The sequence below is a fragment of the Octopus sinensis genome, linkage group LG3, assembly GCF_006345805.1.
Source record: "Octopus sinensis linkage group LG3, ASM634580v1, whole genome shotgun sequence".
NCBI classification, from domain to species: Eukaryota; Metazoa; Mollusca; class Cephalopoda; order Octopoda; family Octopodidae; genus Octopus; species Octopus sinensis.
This window is the reverse complement of record NC_042999.1, coordinates 139,708,937-139,732,027: the sequence shown is the minus strand read 5'-3', so window position 1 is coordinate 139,732,027 and position 23,091 is coordinate 139,708,937. Positions and strand designations below refer to the sequence as shown.

The following is a 23,091-nucleotide window of genomic DNA, read 5'->3' as shown; positions in this document are numbered from 1 at the left end:
TGTGGCTTATTTTATAAATATGCCTGTTCAAGTACCATAAGAGCTTGAAACTGTTAGCATCTCTTTCTGTTATGTCATCATCATCATCATCATCGTTTAACGTCCATTTTCCATGCTAGCATGGGTTGGATGGTTCAACTGGGTCTGGGAAGCCAGAAGGCTGCGCCAGGCCCAGTCTGATAAGGCAGTGTTTCTACAGCTGGATGCCCTTCCTAACGCCAACCACTCTGTGAGTGTAGTAGGTGCTTTTTACATGCCACGTGCACAGGTGCTAGACGAGGCTGGCAAACAGCTACGATCGGATGGTGCTTTTTACGTGCCACCGGCACGGGGGCCGGACGAGGCTGGCATGGAGTACTTTTTGTTGATTCTACCTCTATTGGCTCTTTAAACAATAAATATATATATGTTTGTATTTTGTAAATGCAATGAAAAATAAAAGAAAGAAAATTACAACTTAAGAAGGACAAGTTTTAATAAATACTGTATTAGCTTATGCTTAAAAGTAAGGGAAAGTGTATTAATGTTTCAAACATCAGTCTTTTGTAAATAAATAAATAAAAGAGAAATGCATTGAAGAAGTTAAAACAAAATTAATGTTGGTTTAGGAATCAGGTGGGAATGCTGTTCTATGGCAGAGTTATGAAGGGAGGAGGGCTGGATATGTATGTACGCGTATAGGAGTGCATCAAATGAATAAGTGGGGTAGGAATAGTGTAAGTCTTTTTTTGAGTGTGTTCATATGTAGGTATGTTGAAGTGTTAGCATGTGTAATTACATTGTGAGGAAAGCATGGAAGTTAAGCGATGGTCATGAGTGTGAGACAAAAAGAGAAAGCATCTGTGGAGAGTGCAAGTTTAGGGAGAGAAAGGTGAGTAAAAAATAAGAGGAAAATTGGAGAAAAATTTTTTCTAATACAAGACTGGTGAAAAAAGATGAGTTTTTGAGAGTTGAAAATCACAAACACTGGCAAAATGTTGAGGAAGCATGGAAAAGAATTGGTAAAAGAAAGCAATAGATGCCATATGTATGTGTCAGCATGGAAGGTGGATGTTAAATGATGATGATGTATATATCACTTTCAAACCACATGGTTTCAGGTTCAGTCTTGCAGCTTGTTCCACAGGCAAATGTCATCTATGATAGTCTCAGGTCAACCAAATCCACGAGAGCATATTTGGTAGATGGAAATTGGAAAAAACCCTGTTGTATTTATATATATATTTACACACATACACACGTGTAAGTCCTCTAAGAGACCATAGGTTAGGGAAAAGATGCATTCATATATCCGTCAGTAAAGTGGGTATATTATTCGGAATGTATTAAATATCCGTCACGGCTGATCTTACCAATCGGTTTCGCGTAAAGAATGCAATGGGGTGTTAAGTAACAAACTGATTATATAACTTTATGCTCATCAGAGTTAGCCAATAAGGAAGGGAATATGCTGACTGCTCTCTATTGTTGGAGGTGAATTAGTATAAACTTTCAACGGCTGTTGTGAAAAAGGTGGTGAAATGAAAAAGGGCCAGGGGATTAGTTTAGGAGTTATGTTTATCCATCTTCAACTGTTTTTCTAATAAGATTGCCAGTGGAAGTTGAATTTAACCTTAGGCTGCTGATGAGAATTAAGGTAGTCTACACCAAAATTCGAAATCGCGATATGGCTAAATATTCTAGGGGCTTACCTCTCTTCATCAGCCATTAAGTATAGTGCTTTAGTGGGTTTGGAGTTAATTTAACTCTTATTTTAGCATAAGCGGTGCTAATCACTATATTCCGTCATTTTTGCGACCTCTATTAATTTTGCCTTTAGGTTCTAATTGCTAATAAGCCACCCTTTTACTTTGTTGTGCACACACTAATATGTATGTGGGTGTGTTCTACATATATTGAGAAACTTCGTACACAGTTCATTTCTTCGTTTCGGTTTCACGTTTTCATTGTACTTATATTTTATAGCCTTTAGTTTCGAAGACTCTTGGACATTGCATGATATTCACAGTAATTAAAAAGACAGTTGTTTGCAACTGTCTCGTGAATTTAATTCAGTATAATTTACACATGCAACGTTGGTCAACACCATACGTTCATCCGAATTATTTTATATAGCGTATTCATCAATCATTTTTTGTGACTATGGAATTCACTCTTACTAAACGTGGCGGCAGGAAATTACTATATAATGGGTACGCTTATACTGTTGATAAGAAGAAAAATAATATTACATACTGGAAATGTGAAGAAAGAAAAACATGCGCTGCAAGACTCAAAACAATTGATGATGTTCTGCAGTATGATCCACCACCACATTCTCATCCACAAGATGCCTGTAGAAACGTTGTTCTCAAAACAATACAACAAATTACAGCAGGAGCTAACAACACAGAAGTTGCGAGAACAATAACTGAGAATTGTACACCAGCTTTCCCCCAAGAAACAGCAAGTTCCCTACCCCAAAACGAAAATCCAAACAGGATATGGCGACAAATGGAAATATTTCAAACGAACAAAGTAAACAGACCTACTTTTGTTTTTATATTATCATTTGTGTATTTTATCACACTCTCAAATCTAATACGAAAGTTAGCGATTTTCTTTAGCTTTCAGTTTGAAACGCTGAATGAAAATGCTGTATATTTGCTTAAAATTCTTAGAACTTGCTTCACATTATATACACTTTTATTATTCGGTGTTTATACTTATACGGATTGAGACCTCACCACACACTCCTCTATGTATGTCTGTAGTATATATATATATATATACACCTTAACTTATATATATACACCTTAACTTATATATATATATACACCTTAACTATATATATATATATACACCTTAACTTATATATATATATATATTATATATATATATACACCTTAACTTATATATATATATATATATATATACCTTAACTTATGTATATATATATACCTTAACTTAGATATCTGTATGTGTGTATATATATATATACCTTACACTTTAGTGTCCCTGCTAATTTCTGGTGTTAGTGATGCGTCTGTCAGATATATATATGTGTGTGGTTAAATGTATATATACGCACGTACAGGTATGTATATATATATGCTCCAGCATGACCACAGCTTTGAGCTGAAACAACATAGAAAAAATTATTTATATATATATATATATATATATAATATGTATAATATATATTATATATACATATATAGGCGCAGGAGTGGCTGTGTGGTAAGTAGCTTGCTAACCAACCACATGGTTCCGGGTTCAGTCCCACTGCGTGGCATCTTGGGCAAGTGTCTTCTGCTATAGCCCCGGGCCGACCAATGCCTTGTGAGTGGATTTGGTAGACGGAAACTGAGGGAAGCCTGTCGTATATATGTATATATATATATATATACATGTGTGTGTTTGTCCCCCTAGCATTGCTTGACAACCGATGCTGGTGTGTTTACGTCCCCATTACTTAACGGTTCGGCAAAAAAGAGACCGATAGAATAAGTACTGGGCTTACAAAGAATAAGTCCCGGGGTCGATTTGCTCGACTAAAGGCGGTGCTCCAGCATGGCCGCAGTCAAATGACTGAAACAAGTAAAAGAGTATATATAAGTATATATGTATATATATATATATATATATATTACATATATAGATTATATATATATATATTACACATATATCTATATATATAAAACTGAGAATGTGTGTCTATCTGTGTGAATCCCTAAACTTTAGAACTACACAACCAATTTCTTTCAAATTTTACACATGCCTTACTTAGGGTCCATATAGTGTCATTGGCAAAAAAAATTTTTAACTTCTTGCCTAGGGCGAGCCCACAGCAATATCATATCTTCTCCACTATTTCAGTATTACACGTTAAAAGTGAAACAAAAACATCTCTATATTGTAATGCCAGATGCTTTCACTTTAACACTGAAACTAATAAAGTGAAACTATTTTATATGAGGGATGAACCATTAACAGTGGACATTCATTTTGCTAGAAGATCTGCTATGGTCTTATGTGCTACACCACTGGGTTTCAATTCATATTAATCAAATTAATATTCAATTTTTCACCCTTATTAATTTTAATTTAAATTTCCATGTATCTATGGTAGTGGCTTCTACCATAACCCGTGGCCTCTACCTGGGATGTAGCCAGTCCACTTATGCATACCTTTCCTTCTTGTGACACAAACTCAACTTTTGAAGACCTGTTGAGGCAAGTGAAAATCGAAATTGATCAACATCAATGGAAATTGTAGCTGTGATACCAGTGCCGGTGGCACATAAGAGAACTGTCCGAACGTGGATGTTGCCAGTGCCGGTGGCATGTAAAAAGTACCATCTGATTGTGGCCGTTGCCAGCCACGTCTGGCCCCTGTGCCGGTGGCACGTAAAAAGCGCCATCCAATCGTGGCCGTTTGCCAGCCTCAACTGGCACCTGTGCAGGTGGCACGTAAAAAGCACCCACTACACTCACGGAGTGGTTGGCGTTAGGAAGGGCATCCAGCTGTAGAAACATTGCCAGATCAGACTGGGCCTGGCGCAGTCTTCTGGCTTCCCAGACCCCAGTTGAACCGTCCAACCCATGCTAGCATGGAAAACGGACGTTAAACGATGATGATGATATATATATATATATATATATATATATATATATATATATATATATATATATAGATGTATACATATAGATGTATATATGGAGATATATATATACATACATATATATATATGGATGTATATATATATATGTATACATGTATGTATATGTATACATGTATGCATAGATTTATATATATATAGATGTACATGTAATATGTACACATATATACACATGCACACATATATACACACATACATAGGTGCAGGTGTGGCTGTGTGGTAACAAACTTGGTTCCAAGACACATGGTCCTCAGTTCAGTCCCACTGTGTGGTAACTTGGCATGTGTCTTCTGCTGTAGCATGTACACTTTCAGTGCCCATAACTCCAATAATTCTGCATTTTTCCAGTTAAACATATCTGATGACAGAACATAATTTTTGATTCCAGATTCAGCGAACCTAATTCTGCATTTCACTACTCACAGTTTTGAACTGCTAAACCTTATTGTTGCACTTTGTTGATGCATGTACACTTTCATTGTCCATAACTCTGATAATTCTGCATTTTACCAGTTACAGTTTTTCGATAACAATACATAAATTTTTTATTCCAGAACGTATTTAATAAGTGTGTCCCAATACAATAAACTCATACTTTGAATGCCTAAAATTGAACCGCATGTTATTTTTGTTAACCTGTTTGTAGATTTTGTTCAGGTCTTTCTGCAGTTTTATGATGTCTTCCGGATTCCTAACTGCCTGTGATACTTTTGTGTCGTCAGCATAACTGGTCAGACAGCGGAAAGCATGTCTGAGAGGGCTATCACGAATAATCGTGGCCCTGGTATAGTTCCCTATGGAATTCCGCTGAGAATTGGTGTCTCTTCAGACTGAGCACTATTGGCTACAACTATCTGACTCCTGCCCTTCAGAAAATCATGCAGCCACTCTTAGTTTCCCAGTAATACCAAGGTTTCGCAGTTTGTGACATGTCATGCCATGATCAACCTTGTCGAAGGCCTTGGCAAAGTCGAGGTATATTATGTCTGTAGCTGACTAGTTTAGTTGTTACTTCAGTACCCGGTCAAAGTACTGCAGCAACTGTGTGAGGCAGCTCCTCCCTGGACGGAAGCCATGTTGCATGTTTGTGAGAAGGTTGTTTTCTTCTAGGAGCGTTATCAGCCTTTTTCTGACAATGCATTCCATTGCCTTGCTAACATGTGAGGTCAGAGAGATGGGCTTGTAGTTCTTAGCATCTGCTCTGTTCCCTCCTTTATGGACAGGGCATATACCCTCTTTTATCATGTTGGGAAGTTGGTCACATGCAAAGAAACTCTAAAGAGTATCTACAGTGACTTTGCAAGAGCCTTTTCACATGTCTTTAAGAGAACAGCTGCGAGTCCATCTGGGCCTGTTGCTGAGTTTGATCTCATCTCATCAATGGTCGATATTACATCCTCTTCTGTTATGTTGATGTAATCGATTATTGCCTCTTTTCCGAATAGATTGATTACATTCGAAAACTCCTTCAGCTTGTTTGTTTGCATATTTTCCTGTGGAGAAGTGAAAACACTTCAGAATTGTTTATTTAGTGCTTTACTTATCTTCCCCAGGTCTGCAATTAGTGAGCCATTTTTTATCTCATAGCGTACTGAGGCAGACTCCTTTACCAAAGTGTAGAAGGCTTTAGGATTTCTTTTTTATATTTTCGACTGCCCAGGTTTCTCTTTTTCATGGGAGAGTTTGAATTTATTTTGTCTCTCGAAGAGCTCCTCTGTCAAGTGGGATTTCAAGCTGTCATTAAGGTGTTTGTTTAAACTATTCAAGATCTTTATTCTCTGCAACATGAGTATTCTCCTGTCTTGGGGAATGTTTTTTTGTGTATTGGCTCTCTTCTCTGGAATATATCAGGTCATCCCATAAGTTCTGTCTGATTTTACCTTTTTTAAATTTGAATGAAATTTAATAGTATTTTAGAATGTCTAATGGAATTAAAAATTATTTTTATGCATTTGTGTACATTTAAACTTATTAAATATTATTTTACAGAATAATAGAATTAAAATTTCTTTGATTAAAACCCTTTCTAACATGGAAGTATCCAAAGAGCACTTGAGGCACATAATGCTTTATGAGTACAAAAAAGGAAACTCTGCAGCCAAAGCAACTCGAAACATACGCTCAATTTATGGGAAAGAATGCTTGAATGAAAGAACTTGCAGCAGAGGGTTTGCAAAATTCAGTGGTGGAGATTTCAGCCTTGAAGTTGAAGATCAAACAGGACGTCTAGTTGAGTTTGATGATAAGCTCCTTGAGGCATTGCTTGAAGAAAATCCTGCATTATCAGTTGAAGAATTGGCAATAAAGCTTAGTTCAAACAATACAACTGTTCATCATCATCTTCAGCAACTTGGAAAGGTTCCTAAACTTGGAAACTGGGTGCCTCATGAATTGTCTGAAAGCAACTGCAAACCCCGAGTTGCCATCTGCTCTTCTTTCCATTCTCATGAACACTTTTCACCCTTTTTGGATAGACTTGTGACTGGTGACGAAAAATGGATCTTCTATCAAAATATTAAATGTCGTAAACAGTGGCTTGGTAAAAGGGAAAAAGCTCAACCACAACCGAGAAGGGACCTTCATGGGAAAAAGGTTCTTCTCAATATCTGGTGGGATTGCAAAGAAGTAATTCACTTTGAATTGTTTTCATCTAATGCAACAATCAATGCTCAAGTCTACTATCAGCAATTAGTGTTTGAACCAAGCTTTGAAGAAAAAAAAGACCAGCTTTAGTTAATCGAAAAGGAGTGATGTTTCATCAGGACAATGCGCGACCCCACACTGCAAAGATCACATCACAGAAGATTGAAAAGCTTGGTTGGGAAAAATTCCTCATCCACCTTACTCTCCCGACCTTGCTCCTTCAGACTACCATTTGTTTCGTAGTTTACAGAATCATTTGGGGGACATAACTTTTGCAAGCCAGGAGGAGGTCGAAACTGACATTTCAGAGTTCTTCGCTTTGAAACCAAAAGAGTTTTACATTGATGGGATTTAAAAGCTTGTAAATAGATGGAATGAAGTCATAGATAATCAAGGAAATTACGTTGATTAAATTTCAATTAAATATAACATTTGATCACTTGTTTTCTTTATTCAAAATTCGGACAGAGCTTATGGGATGACCTGATATTTAATGCATATGGCTCACATTATTGACATGAATTTATTGAGTTTCATATCTATGTCTTGCATAGAGAGGCTTTTAGGCCAGTCTTGCTGGAGTGTGTGTTTTTCAAGTGACTTCCAGTCAAACTCATAGAAATTTAGGCTGGATAGTGTGTGAGCATCATCTGTGCAGAGTTTATCTTTAGTTAATTCCAGGCCATACATTGTCAGTTCTATCATATTATGGTCTGAGAATATCGACTGATATATTTACATTGTGGATAATTTCCACATTGTTTGTTAAACAGAGGTCCAGGATATTTTTGTGCCTGGTTGAAGAGAGTATGATCTGCTCCATGAATAGCTTTCTCATAAGGTCAGGTTGAGATTCTTGTTGATTTCACTCTTTGTGCATCATTCCTGGGGTTATATTGCCCTCAGGCCACCTGATGTTGGGGAAGTTGAAATCACCCATCAGGAATATAGTAGTGCATTAATCCAATTGTGTTAGTACTTCTTTTATTGCACTGAGGCTTTCCTCAAATTTTCCATCATGATTTGAGGCAACAGGTGGGCAATATAGTGTGCATATCACTATATCAAGTTGTTTTAGATGTACTATGAGTGTGTCACACACTGAGTTTCAGTTCAATAATAGGGTTAATAGTATGACAACTTTGCGGATGTACATTGCAACTCCACTGTGACTTCTTTTTCTTCTGTCTTACAGAAGATAGCATACATTGGTATGTGTATCTCCACATCATTTATGCCTGAAGATAGATGTGTTTCTGTAAGTGCAATGCATATAGCTTGATTACATGCAGATTCTTCAGGAGCTCAACATTGCATTTGCTGTAATTCTGTAGCAATTGTTCAACATCCTTCTAGGCAACCTTAGATATCTACATGGTGTTGATGTGGAAGTTTTCAAGGAACGTCTGGACAGGTTTCTATCTGAGATACCAGATGAACCCACATTGCGGCAAGAGATGCAAAGAAAAGCAGCTCTGTCCAACTCGCTACTTGACCAAAAACAATATTGGAAACAACACTTAGTAACTACAGGTAGTGCATCAGCATGACCTCAGCTCTGGCTGAAACCAGTGAAAGATAAAAGATTATAGTTATTACACAAATATTACACAGTCTGCCTTTCACTCTGAGGACAACGGCACTATTGAGGTTTCCACACATACATAAATAATTACCAACAGAGATCTTTCTGCAGCCAGTTTTTATTCTAGCAACTATACTTTTTACAGTTAATTAAGTCATCTAGGTAACAAACTATGTACTGCCTTTTACGCTGCTCTTGTGTATCTGCCACAATCAGTCTATTTTTTTCTGTTAATCTTCCAGTGATTCTATTACACTTCTTGTGTGTTCATAGTTTGCACTGGATACATCATACAGAATTACTATGTATACCTTTTCTATATGTCAAACAAGACCATTTTACCATAGAGATAAGCATGCTGTCTGTTTTCCTGCTTACTTGGACTTTGAACTTTTTTAAGTTAACTTTAAAGCCCTTTGATTCCATGATTTTCTTCCATACTTAGAATTTCTTTTCTAATTCTACTATAGATTCCAGTACAGGGTCACTGGCACATAGAATTTACACAAGCAACTGATTTCAAACTCCTCTATGGTAAATAGGTGGGACTGAGAACTGAGCCCTAATGAAGTCTTAACCTGTACACTAAATTTATTACTGTACTCATTGCTAACTCTTACATTACTGACAGTGCCTCTGTACATGTTTTTCACAGCTCTTACTTGCCATTCATCTACTCTTAGCTTCCACAGCAATCACCAGACCAAGGGACAAGGGCGCCTGCTGAAGGCTTTTCCCAGGCTGAAGAAAGCCAAGGACAGTGGTTTATTTTGGGCTAAATACTTCTGCAGTTGCTTTAGTATGAAAAGAACATCAGTGATACTTCTCCCCAACGCAAAATCAAATTGCATCTCCTCTCATCACACCTGCTTCTTACGTAGTTGGGCTAGAACTCTTTCTGTAACTTTTAAGACCTGGTTCAACAATTTGATACAACTGTAATTAGTCCTCCCTAAGTCATCACCTTTACCCCTGTACAAGTTGACTATAATGCTACTACACCAGTTGTTGGGTATAATACTTTCCTGTACAACCGGATTAACTATACAGTGACTTGACAATATCCTACTTCACTCTATAGTTTAAGCATATTGAAGGTAATTCCTGATAGACCAGTGGCTTTCCCTGTCTTCAAACCCTTGATTGCTTTGTCTATCATACTGCTGTCAGTTATCAGGTTCACATTTGGAAGGCTCTGTTTCTTCTATGCATTCTCCATGTTTAATAGCCTTTCATAGTAACACTGCTGTGATACTTTCTTTCCAGAATCACGAGATGTAAGTGAACCATTATCCATTCATATACACTTCTTTCACACATCTTGATTCTGTCTGATACACTTTCTTGCAAGCTAAAACACCTCATGCCTCTGAAACTAGAATATTGGCAAACATCTTCTCTTCTGCTTCCTCCCTTGCTAAATATACCTGTCACCTAGCTTCTATTCTATACCTGGTGTGATTATCTGTTATCCCCATATTTCCAACCTTTCCAAGCCTGTCTGTCTGTTTTTATGGCTCTCTCTACTTCACTGTTTCACCACTATATTACCCTTTGTCTGGTTGGAATGTTATGCCAGCCATAGATTTGATCTATAGCTCATAAGAATGTCCAATTGACCACTTTGTTATACATCCATAAATTTCTCTTAATCTCTGACTATTTGACTAACTTCATCATCACCATCATCATTTAATGTCTGCTTTCCATGCTGGCATGGGTTAGATTGTTTGACTGGAACTGTGTAAGCTGGAGAGTTGCATCAGGTTCCAGTCTGATTTGGCATGGTTTCTACAGCTGGGCACCTTTCCTAATGCCAACCACTCCAAAAGTGTAACGGGTGCTTTTTACGTGCCACTGGCATGAGTGCCATTTACATGATACCGGTAATGGCTGTGACTACGATTTCATGGGTGCCATCTACATGACACTGGTAATGGTCACAGCTACAGTTTCACTTGGTTTGATGAGTCTTCTCAAGCACAGCATATCATCAAGGTCTCAGTCACTTTTCATCACCTCTGTGAGGCCCAACATTTGAATATCATGTTACTAGCAACAGTCACAATTACAATTTCATGGGTGCCATTTACATGACACCAGCAACAGCCACGACTATAATTTCACTTGGCTTGATGAGTCTTTTCAAGCACAGCATGTCACAAAAGGTCTCTGTCACTTGTTATTACCTCCATGAATCCCAGCATTCGAAGATCGTGCTCCATTACCTTGTCCCATTTCTTTCTGGGTCTACCTCTTTCATAGGTTCCCTTCACAGTTAGAGATTAGCACTTCTTTACACAGCTGGTCTTGTCCATATGCATCACATATAGTATTCCAGAGGAAAACTAATGGCATGAATCTCATTGGTCTCAGAGAGCCTGTAAGTTGCTTTGCTCCATGCATTCTGTGCCAAATAGGTTTAGTGATTTTTTTCAACACATAACTGATTGTCCTTTCTGTTTCACCTCGAAAAGTAACATTGCAAATACATTCACCGATGAAATATAATTTCTTTCCTGTAACACCATATGTTACTTTATTTGATTTAAATAATTTCAGCTTACTGATTTGTTGCCATGTTTCTTCATTTATGATGGTGATGTCACTACTCATGTCTAATTGCATTTTGACACTAGTGGTTTCGATTCTCACCTTGATGAATTTTCAATGTTGTACAAATTTTTTTCTCTGATGGCAAACTATTTATTTTTTTTGATTGGTCCAGTTTTTCATCATCTTAGTTCTGCAGTGCGATTTAATATGTCCTGTATTCCCTCAATGAAAACACTTTACTTTTTTGAACAAACACTCTTTTCAAAAAAGCATGCCATCCATAGGCTTATCTCCTGTTATATATCATGTTTTTTGTGAAATTCTTTAGCCATCTGACTCTTCCACACTGGTTTTATTTGTAAACAATCTCTGCGTTGGATTTCTTCTGTGTCATGCCTTATTTTTAATATTATATCACACTCTTCTGGCAGTTTCTGGTGAGTTATATCCTGGTTCATTTCCAGCTTTGTGAGAATTTTCATTTTGACTTCTGCGTCCTTTTTAGCAGTAAGTCCCTGAGCAAAAATCAGACACTTGAACAAGTCTGGAGTTGGTTTATCCAGTTTTCTACCCACATGTGTGGTAAAGTCTTCGGCATCTCTTTTCTCGGTGTTCAAACACTTCCAATGTGTGTTGAACAATGATGTTTTTTCACTAAACATCCTACATAAAATGTCAATTGTGTCCAGGAAATTTATGTCAGAAACTTTTTTTTAGACAGTATAAAGTTACAGTATTTAGTATGCTCTGTCATTGCCAGTTTCCTCAGAATTAGATACATTTTCATTTTGTCCATCCAGTCTTGGCATTATTTTTCAAAAATTTGTTCAAATCTTTGGTAATATGCATCGAAGGTGACTCCTTCTTTTGGGTCATATTTAAATTCATTTATTGAATTTGCTGCTTGGTCTGGCGAAAATGTATTTTCCAGTTTTGTTACTAACTTAATTAGTTGTAGCAGTTGTTGATGTAACACTTGTTGTTCTTGTTTTTGCAACTCAACTAGACCCTTTACTCTTTTACTCTTTTACTTGTTTCAGTCATTTGATGCGGCCATGCTGGAGCACTGCCTTTAGTCGAGCAAAAGTTTCCCATAATTTTATGGATTTTTTGTAAAATATGTACAACAAAAATGTTTGTTATTCCTGTGTCAAGTTTTTAATTTTTCCACATGAAAAATTTTTCAATGTTGTTTGCATGAAAAAAACTTTTTTCAATGTCTATGTAACACGTGACTGATACCAACTCCAACTGAGAACTCATACAATGACTCTTCTATTACTGACCTCCTACAACGACTGACTTTATAGTGGTCTATCATACCACTTTGTCACATGGGAAGGGGAGTACCATTTTCACTACAACAATATATCTGCTCCAAAGCAGAGGTCATGTACTTTGGCCTCAGCTAGGCCTCTGACAAGGTTGATCGCAGCATCCTGTTAGAGAAACAATTCAAAATCGGAGTCTGAGAGAAATTATTAAGTGGATTGAGTGCTTCCTGGTGAACGATACTCGGCATGTGGTGATCAATGATGTTTGATCAAGCTCAGTAAGAGTCATTTGTGGAGTCCCACAAGGCACAATATCGGGTTCCCTTCTATTCATAATTTACTTTAATGACATCACTGACTTCATCAAAGACAACATAAGAATTTATGCAGATGTCTGAAGGCTTCTAAATGTAAGAGACCTGACAAATCTCCAATTGGATATGCTCTCTGTTATTCAGTAGGTGAAAAAACACAATATACAGCTAAATAAGGATAATATGTTCACATGTACCACTCCACATGTATTCATGTAGATGATTCTTTTAAACATCTTGATATTATTGAGTAGATTTTGATCCTTTCACCCGCACGATTTTCACTCAGAAAAAAAACCCTCACAATTTTTGCATGGAATTAAGTACCCTGACCACCTAATATGCTGCAAACTCCTTATTTTTATTTGGAAAAAGGAAGGAGGTCCGGTCACCCCTCCCTCCATATCCCGGAATCATGGGAAATTTTTTCTTCCATTGAATGAATTCTGGTGACTTTCTAATATGCTACAAAACCGTTTTTGGGTCCAGAAATTTCACCTCCCACCTCCATTGATCTTTTCACTTGTATGATTTTCACTAAGAAAAACTAAAACTCTGGTTTTTTGCATGGAATCAAGTAACCTGACCTCCTAATATGCTGCAAACCCCTTATTTTTGTTTGGAAAAAAGGGTGTGTGGAAAACCGGATCCTCCATCTCAGAATCATTGGGAATTTTTTTTTTTTTTAATTGACTAAATTCCGGTGACCTAATATGCTACAAAACCCTTTTTTGGGTCTGGAAAACGGAGTTGGGTGGGATCCTCGGAAATTTCACCTCATCCTCATTTTCAAATAATTTTTGCTATTTCTTTCTTTACTCTTAATTTTAGATAATATTTTGCAGAAATACGTTTTCTCCACACAAAAAAATGAAACACATTTTGGCACCAAAAATAGATTTTCCCTTTGCAATTTTTGGCGCCGAAATTTGTTTCATTTTTATGTGGAGAGAGAGAGAGGGTGACGAAGTTTACTTAAACATTGAATGGATAACAATCTGTCATAATTATATATATATATATCATTATACATCATCATCACCATCATCGTTTAATGTCCGCTTTCCATTCTGGCATGGGTTGGACGGTTTGACAAGACTGGCAAGCCAGGAAAATCTATTCGGGATTATTATATGTATTATATCCAGTGATTTTTAAGATATTTTGTTAATATTATACTTTGTTCCGTTTCACTCATACATGCAAAAACTCTAACGTGTTTTTCTAAAGATGAATTCATCGTTTATCTCTCCGCACTTCGTTACCACTAACTTCTATAACCTCTGCATTTTCACTTATTCATTTCAAACTTTTTTGAATTTTCAATCTAATGTAATCCACACTCTCTCGAAATCGTATTTCTGCAAAATGTTATCTAAAATTATGGATAAAGAAAGAAATAGCAAAACATATTTGAAAATGGGGAGGAGGGTGACATTTCCGAGGGTTCCACCCCACCCCGTTTTCCTGACCCCAAAAAAGGTTTTGTAGCATATTAGGTCAACGGAATTTACTCAATGAAAAAAAATTTCCAGTGATTTCGGGATGTGGGTGGGTAGGTGGGAGGTCCGGTTTTCCCCCCATCCTTTTTTTTCCGAACAAAAAAAAAAGGAGTTTGCAGTATATTAGGAGGTCAGGGTACTTGAGTCCACGCAAAAAATCCGAGTTTTTTTTTTCTTAGTAAAAATCGTGCGGGTGAAAGAATCAATACCTATTATTGTTTATACAACGCTTGTATTTTAGGGCATGGAAATAGTATTTTGTCTTTATAAATTGTTTTGAGTTGTGAATCAATACATGATCGTGTGTAACTCGTAATGGTGACACAGTCTTGACAAAAAATATTACGTCTGTTGGCTTGTTTACGAAGTGTCAAATATAACCTACACCCATATTTTCACGACAAAGGTTAGAGACGAAACTCCTCCTCTTTCATAAGGTTTATTTATGTGAATAGGAATAGTGACATTTACTATCCATCTCTTTTAACGGTTTTCTCAGAATGTTGATGTATATGTGAGTGTGTGTTTCTTTCCTACTTCGGTTAACAAGTTCTTCATGACGCGACAATTCGTTTAACGTTCATCACTTTATAGTACATTAACGAGAGCCGTACGAGATCACGTTTTTACTTGAATGTTAACTTCACGTAACTGGAGTTAAAATTAAGGCTTTTTTCCCCCCACTTAACTCTCATTGAAAATTTGTCTCTGTTCTGTTTTGCAAAATAAATTTTCGAATAGTCATGTCATCTAAACCCAAAACAAAGACGAAGCGCAAAGTCATAACGATCCAACAAAAACAGGAAATTATCAACAAATTCGAACAAGGCTTTAAAAGAAGAGTTCTTTGTGCTGAATACGGGCTTCCCCCTTCGACTGTTGCAACCATATGTGCCCAAAAAGAAAGACTAAAATCTGTGAAGGTAATTGATAAATCAACCAGAGTCTTTAAAAACAGGTCTTTCATAGTCGAAGTTGAGAAGCGTTTGTTAATGTGGATAAAGGAAAAGCAAAAGAAGGGGGACCAAGTAAATATGGAAGTTATTCGTGAAAAAGCCCTAGAGATTTATGAACATGTGAAGAAAAGCTTCCCCCGTAGTTCAGATTACGAAATTCGTCCATTTAAGGCTAGTCAAGGTTGGTTTCATAAATTTAAAAAGAGAGCAGAAATTGCGAACTTGGTAAGTACTATCACCATATTTGTCAATAAATGCTACGTTGCATCGATTTGAGACACGTCAATATCTAACAGGTCTGTTGGTAATCGATCAACACGCGTGTTATTAACCAATAAATAATCTAATTCAGACATTCATTTTAGGTTAGTTTTCATTTTACGAAGCTGTTCTAAAACCCAAATATACTAGTTAACTAGTGTCTGTTTATACAAACACACAAGAATAGTTTATATAGACACACTCTTTGTATGCGTGGATGTGGTGTTATGATGATTTTATATATATATATATATATATTATATATATATATATATATATATATATATATATATGCATGCGTGTATTATATATATAGTATTATTATTTATTAATATTAATCAGTAGGAGTTACGAAATGACTCTAGGCTCGAGAGATTCGTGCATGCTACTTATCAAACTGTCAGTTTGGTAAATGACATCATGAAACGCCCGGCCCTTGACTCACATTGTAACTTCTGCCGATTAATAATAATAACAATAATAGTAATAATAATAAATGAATGTGTATGTGTGTGCATGTACACACACGTACATTATCATCATCGTTTAACGTCCGTTTCCCATACTGCCGTGATCTGTGCCGTTTGACAGAAGCTAGCAAGCAAGAGGACTGTGCCAAGCTCTGTTGTCTGCTTTGGTCGGATGCTCTTCCTAACGCCAACCACTTTACAAAGTGTATTAGGTGCTCTATCGTTAGTTCGAAAAATATATTTTGTCAGACAAACAATTATGGATTTATTCACTCTCAGACTTATCTTTGATTTCTTTATTCTAAGTGGCCACACACAACTTCTTTCGAACTTGTCACTCTCTGGAAGAAATGTGTGTGCGTGCAGGTATGACTCTTGTTAAGTGGCTTGCTTCACAACAATGTGAATTTGGGTTCAGTCCCACTGTGTGACACCTTGTGCAAGTATCTTCTGGAATAGCCTCAGACTGAACAAAAGTTTGTAGGTCGATTTGATAGAAGGAAATTGAATGTAGCCTATTATGTTTGTTTGTGTGTGTGTATTCTATTACTTGTTTCAGTTATTAGACTGCAGCCATACTGGGGCACTGCCCTAAAAATTTTTAGTTGAATGAATCAACCCCAGTAATTTTTTTATTAAATCTGGTACATATTCTATCAGTCTCTTTTGCCAAACTGCTATGTTACAGGGACATAAACACATCAACACTGGTCGTCAGGCAGTAGTAGGGGACGAACACAAACACACCCTCTCACACACACTCACAATGGGCTTCTTTCAGTTTCTGTCTACCAAATCCACTCACAAAGCTTTGGTTGGCCTGAAGCTACAGTAGAAGACACTTGCCCAAGGTGCCACGCCATGGGACCGAAGCCAGAACCATATGTGGTTAGGAAGCAAGCTGTCAGATCCTGTTGAACCATCCAGCTCATGTGTGCATAGAGAGCAAGCATAATATGTGTGTGTGTTTGTGTCTTCTTGTCCTGCTATTGTGCTCTAATTGTAAACTGATGTCACCATCAAACTTTTGCAATCATTCATCTCTTTTTGTCTCACTACTAAATTATCAGGACACCAATAAACACAATTGTCAAATGACAAGACGTAAACATAACTGTGTGCACACACATACTTATATGTGCATGTATACAGATGTAAAAGCTTCCATGCAGTTTCCATCAACCAAATTCACTCACAAGGTATTGGTAAGCCTACAATTCCAAGACATGACTCAAACTCATACACATATAATGGGCTTCTTTCAGTTCCCATCTACCAAATCCACTCACAAGGCTTTGGTTGGCTATAGAGAGATACTTGCCCAGTCCATGCAGTTGGATTGAATTCCAAACCATGGAAGTGAACTTCTTAACCACACAGCTATGTTTGCACTTTTCTCTCTCTGTCTGTGTACTTATATACTTTTTGTATTTGTATGCTAGATTGTTGATGTAGAACCATGTGTTTCATGTTCATAACATCAATATGCTTAAAACCATTTAGCCCTTTTGTAAAAAAATAAATCTTGCAAGTATAATCCTAACTATTTTTGGCAAACCATTGGATAATAAATTTTGAGGCAGGACTGGTTGAAAGAGGTGTTAAGCTGCTACAAATAAACAAACCATATTGTACAGTTGCAGGTGTAGTTATGACAAATTTTAACTTGATGAAAATTACCGATTGAAAAAGTCATGTGGCAATTGAAACCATGCCTTATTGTTGATGATGAAATATATTATGTTTCTGTAACTGATTGTTCATGAATTCAAGTAAACTGATCACTGGTAGGTCTGTAGAGTCAGATTATGCTCGGTTATTTTATAAGCTGTACTACTCTTTAGCTATAAATAAGGATTTCTTACTCGGGTGTGTGGCTTCAGATTTGTATGACTATGAGAAAGAAATTTTATGATGTTCACGCCTTTTTTCAGAAACTTTAAAATGTTGATGAAGTGAAATAGCTACAACAAAATTAAGCAAAGTCATAGACAAGCTTTCTTAGCTACTAACTGTTATTCTACAGTATCCAGCAAAGGGATAAAATACTAGAATTTGTTGAGTAGTAGGAAAGGAAGTGTGTGATACCAATGCCTTTTGCAAGAGAATTAGTAATGTAATTGATGTGAAATATTTACAGTTGAGAGTCAGACTCAAGCTGTTTCACTTGAGTCTGACAATTAGTAATCAAAATATAATTTAAGACTTGAACTCTTCTCTAAAAACAATTGTTGTCTTTTATAACAAAGTGCAAGCCTGTGGCTAAGGTTTTGATTCACAACTGATCAGTGGTACATTGCTGTACTCTGAGTAAGATGCTAGTTTGTACCAGATTCATGAAGCTTATCTAAGGTCATATTCTCTCACTTCATTAGAAATTAATAAAACTTGACATTTTCTGCATAATGTAGAGATATTTTTCTGCATAAAAGTTCAAACCTGTTTTCTGTTCTTAAAGAATCTATTTTATTATTGTAGGCTGGATCATCAAATAAAAACTTATATTTAAACAAAAAAAAGCAACCTCCCAGCTCTCCTGCTACAGTTCTTATCTCAGACAGTGACCATCCTCCATCTCCACCTGCCAAAATTCCTAAGAAGCAGACTTTTCCCAAGGAATTTCAGGAAGAAAATTTGAAATTAAAGAAAAATTGTCAAGAAAATGATTTTACTGACAGGTAACTAAATAAATTTTGTCATAGCTTCTTACTATGCAAGTATTTTCTGTTGAGTTCATGCATTTATCATAATTTTTATCTCAATGAATTTCAGGCAAAATATTGGTCATATCTCTAAGATGGCTGAAAATTCTCAGAAACCTTCAATCAAAAACCTTATCTGTGTGGTTGAGGAGTCAGAAAATATGCCAGATCCAGTTCATTTCTCTACCTTTCCAGTTCCAGTACCTACTACACAACCAAAGACCTTTGAAATACCACAGCCTCAAGGGAAGAAAATATTTATTCTTGCTGATCATCAGAAAAATGTAATGTCCAGCCTGGCATTGCTATGGAAGAGTGGAAAATTATGTGATGCTAGTATTGACAATGGTTTATCTACAGTGATGGTAAGTTTAATTAAAGACTTTATTATGTTAATTTTTTAATCTTTTTTAATGTTTTCCTATATCTGTTTTTCTTTGAGCTTTATAACCCTGAAAAAATTCAATTGAGAATGCTAGAACAAAAACCAGAAAGCTCACTGAAAACAATCATAATGAAAGAGAGCCATTTTCCTAAAGAGTTTGTGATGCTTTGAAGCTAGTACTTGCGTTCAAAAATATTTATTTTTTAAAATATATTTTCTACAATTCTACAAATTGAAGAGTCAGAAAAGGTTTAAAGTGTAAGTCTTCAATGGAGCTGTCAAGACAAAAATCTTTAAAAAATATGTAAATAGTCCAAAAAATATTGTAAAACAATTTTCCAACATTTTATTGATAAGTATCTATAAACCATAAACCCAAAATGAAGTTTCTTTAAAGGAACAGCATCCAACTGCAAAATTCATGCTAGAAAAAAAAGTGAGAAGAAAAATGAAAGATGCATGAACTCTACAAACAAAGCTTCCAGGGGAGTGTTAACTCTCAATAAAAACTGATACAGTGTATGTTGCAGATATCCTCTCCAGGGCTAGTAGTATTGATTAAATCTACCCAGCCTATGTGGGTTATATTTAGCCCATGTCAGCATGGAAATTCGGATGTAAAATGTTGATGATGAACATTTCTGAATTCTCTGGGGCGAAGTTTTCATAAAATATTCAGTTGTAGTTGGTGGAAATGGCGATATTTACCTAATTTCTATCTAAGTCTGAATTTAAAGGGAAGTAACACGTATTTTCTGTATGGTTATTACAGGTAGTTCTCATATCTAATCCTTAGTTGGTAAGTAGTTTTCAAAAAACAATTATTTTCCCAAACAGCTCAATAAACCTACAAAAGGATATGGACAAGTTGTGCATGTGTTCAAATTGACTGTTCCATTTCATCATCATCATCGTTTAACGTCCGTTTTCCATGCTGTTGTTTTTAAAATCATTCCTTATTTTCTTTGACTTAAAAAAACACTGATATAACCTGATCTGTACTACTTTAAAAGTCTGTTATATGCCTATAGCCTTGAGGCAAATGCACTCAACTATTGGCCTGGTAATGATATAATGAAAAACATTTTAATATTGGGATGGTGGGGAAAAAGTAAAAAAGTTTAAGAAAGTATTTCAGTTGAGATAAAAATATCCTTATATCATGTATTGTGTTTCATACTTCATGAAGACATTCTGACATTTCAGTTGCTATGTCACCTAATTTGTGCTAATGCTGTATTAAAAATTTTTGATCCTTTAAATTTTTTCAGACTATTTGTAACACAGCTCTGGCAAAATATGAACTACAGAATTCATAGAGAGAATTATCGTTTCATTTTTGAAACTAGGCCAATTCTTATCCTTTTAGATATGCTCTATAGAATTTAATTACAACACCAAAACTAAAGGTATCTATGCATGAAAGTATTTACTTATAACTATACTCTGATTAAAGAAAAGATTTATAGTTAAAAGTGAAAAATGTTTTAAGAGATTTTCCCTGGTATTAATTATTTTATAAATCTCAAGATCTTTTTTTTTATATATTTCAGGTACATAAAGTTGTCTTATTTGCTGTATGTCCTAAACTGTTGTCAGTATTTGGTGCAGAGATGCTCTCTCAGAACTTTCTCCACATTAACTTACCACAGGAAGTTAGCACAAAAGCCTTAGATGCTTTTGCTGATTATATGTATAATGGGATTCTAGATCTTGATCTAAATATTTTACATCAATTAAAAATCATTGCAAAACGTTTGGAAATGAAAGAATTTGAACAACTGTGTGATAGTCAACTGCCTAATACAACACATCAGCAACCTATTACAGCTACTAATGCATTTGTTGCATCCAACCCAATGACAGATAATGTATCTGTGTCACAAAATGTTACAACACCAGTTCAGCTTTCTCCACGTTTCTTTTCAATATCATCCAGTGGTATTAATGACAAGATTTCAAGAGCTGAATTATTACCCAAAGAAAATAGAGTTACATTGTTTGGAAACAACTCTGAGGTTGCCTTATTAGATAACATAGATATCAATTCCTCTGGTAATTTTGTCATGGCTCCCACAGTGAAGAATGAACCTATGGAACCTGAGGAAAGCAGATATGAGCATAGTAAGTTCTATTCATCCATTCCAGTTTCAAACAGTTCTCAGACACGAAGCACCATGCTGAACTGTAAGGATGCATCCACTTCAGAATTTGTTTTACCATTGTTAGATACCACACACAGCAAAGCAATAACAAATGTGACACGTGGAACATCATCTAAGTTAAAATCTAATACATTTGAAAGCTCTTTACATTCTAACTTAGAATTTGCATTGCATACTGAAAAGAAAATGTGTTTCCCATCTAACCCTGTAAGAGAAAACCCTTCTAAACCACAAAATCGAACTATAACAATTCAGTCATTTGATAACATGGCGACATCTGGTGGCAATAAAAGTGTGTATCCTGCAGGACATTTTACAGCTGGAAGGAACAGAAAACAATTATCATCAGTGCAACTGCCAGTATGAAGATGCTGGTTTCTATAGAACAGATGACCTTACTTGATATCATGAAAAAAGAATGGATTATGTCAAGTTTTTTTAAGTATATGTGCTATTTTGTATGTGTATCATGATTTTATGTCCATGAGCTGGACGGTTCAGTGGGATCTAACAGGTTGGAAAACCACATCTTGTTATTGTGGCTCAATTTTTGACATGGTTTCTATGCTGGCTGCCCTTCCAATCATCAACCACATGGCACCAGCACTAGTGAAACTAAAGACCCTAGTCTTCCATGACTAAGAGGGAGAGTAGGAGAGAGGGCGGTGACTGGAGACTTTAGGTAAAGTTTTGAGCGAGTTACAGTGTGAGGATTGGAACAGATTTGATGTCAGAGGATGATAGTGGAGACAATAACAGAGACTGTTCAAGGAAGGAGTTATAAAAGGGAAATAAGGGTGGTGTCAGGGATTAGTGAGAATTATAGTCATTAGGAGGATGTGGGATAGGCTGAGTAGGAAGAGATTTAAGGCTACTCCGTGTTATATATGAGTGGAGATGGAAGGAGTTGTGCCAGAAAGTGACATGAAGATAATGATGACAAGGAATCGGCTTACACTTAAGTTAAAATGTCTGAGGGAGATGAAAAGAAGAGAATGCAATGACAGAAATATCAGAAAGGATGGACAAAGGCTGCAAGTGTATGTGTTGGGTAGTGAGTAACGAACAGAAATAGATATGGAGGTAATCAGAGCTTTATAGGTAGTGAAGGTGGTCAATGGTAAATGAGGGATGGATATTAAAAGGAAGTTTTTCTTGTGTGGGTGTATAAAATTAAATTAGATTTATGTGATAAGTTTGCTTCACAACCGCAAAGTTCTGGGTTCAGTCCCACTGCATGACACCTTGAACAAGTGTCTTTTACTATCACCAACCAAAGCCTTGTGGATGGGTTTGGAAGATGGAAATGGAAAAAAGCTTGTCATATATATATGTGTGTGTGCCTTTGTGGTTGTCCCTTAGTCCTTCACCACTTCTTGACAACCAGTGTTGGTGTGTTTACATCCCTATAACTTAACAGTTTGGTAAAGAGACCAATAGAATAAATACCAGGCTTAAAAAAAAAGTACTGGGTTTGATTATTTCAATTAAGGTTCTTCAAGGTGGTGCCCCAGCATGGCCACAGTCAAAATGACTGAAAGAAGTAAAAGATAAAAGCCTTTATACCCATCAAAAAGTATCTAAAAATTCATTTTTCATTTAATTTATGAGGATGTC

The 23,091-nt window shown here is 36.2% G+C and overlaps 1 protein-coding gene across 2 annotated transcripts; it reads left to right on the top strand.

The window, feature by feature from the left end:
- Nucleotides 1-1,510: 1,510 nt before the first annotated feature.
- Nucleotides 1,511-22,112, top strand: LOC115209904. 2 transcript variants are annotated; one of them, XM_029778494.2, is made up of 4 exons: nucleotides 1,511-2,517; nucleotides 18,701-18,900; nucleotides 18,995-19,289; nucleotides 20,863-22,112. In XM_029778494.2, exons 1-4 carry the CDS (start codon nucleotides 2,143-2,145, stop codon nucleotides 21,838-21,840), a joined length of 1,848 nt encoding a protein of 615 aa, XP_029634354.1. In that variant the 5' UTR covers nucleotides 1,511-2,142; the 3' UTR covers nucleotides 21,841-22,112. The 2 variants fall into 2 exon arrangements, with proteins under 2 accessions (XP_029634354.1, XP_029634353.1); XM_029778493.2 differs by lacking the exon at nucleotides 1,511-2,517 and adding an exon at nucleotides 14,875-15,716.
- Nucleotides 22,113-23,091: the final 979 nt, after the last annotated feature.

What these genes read in the sequence shown, in the direction of transcription:
- LOC115209904 (XM_029778493.2), top strand. Translation starts at nt 15,279, where the DNA reads ATGTCATCTAAACCCAAAACAAAGACGAAGCGCAAAGTCATAACGATC. An exon ending in GAAAATGATTTTACTGACAG is followed by an intron (nt 18,901 to 18,994) that starts GTAACTAAATAA and finishes AATGAATTTCAG; the next exon opens with GCAAAATATTGGTCATATCT. An exon ending in ATGGTTTATCTACAGTGATG is followed by an intron (nt 19,290 to 20,862) that starts GTAAGTTTAATT and finishes TATATATTTCAG; the next exon opens with GTACATAAAGTTGTCTTATT.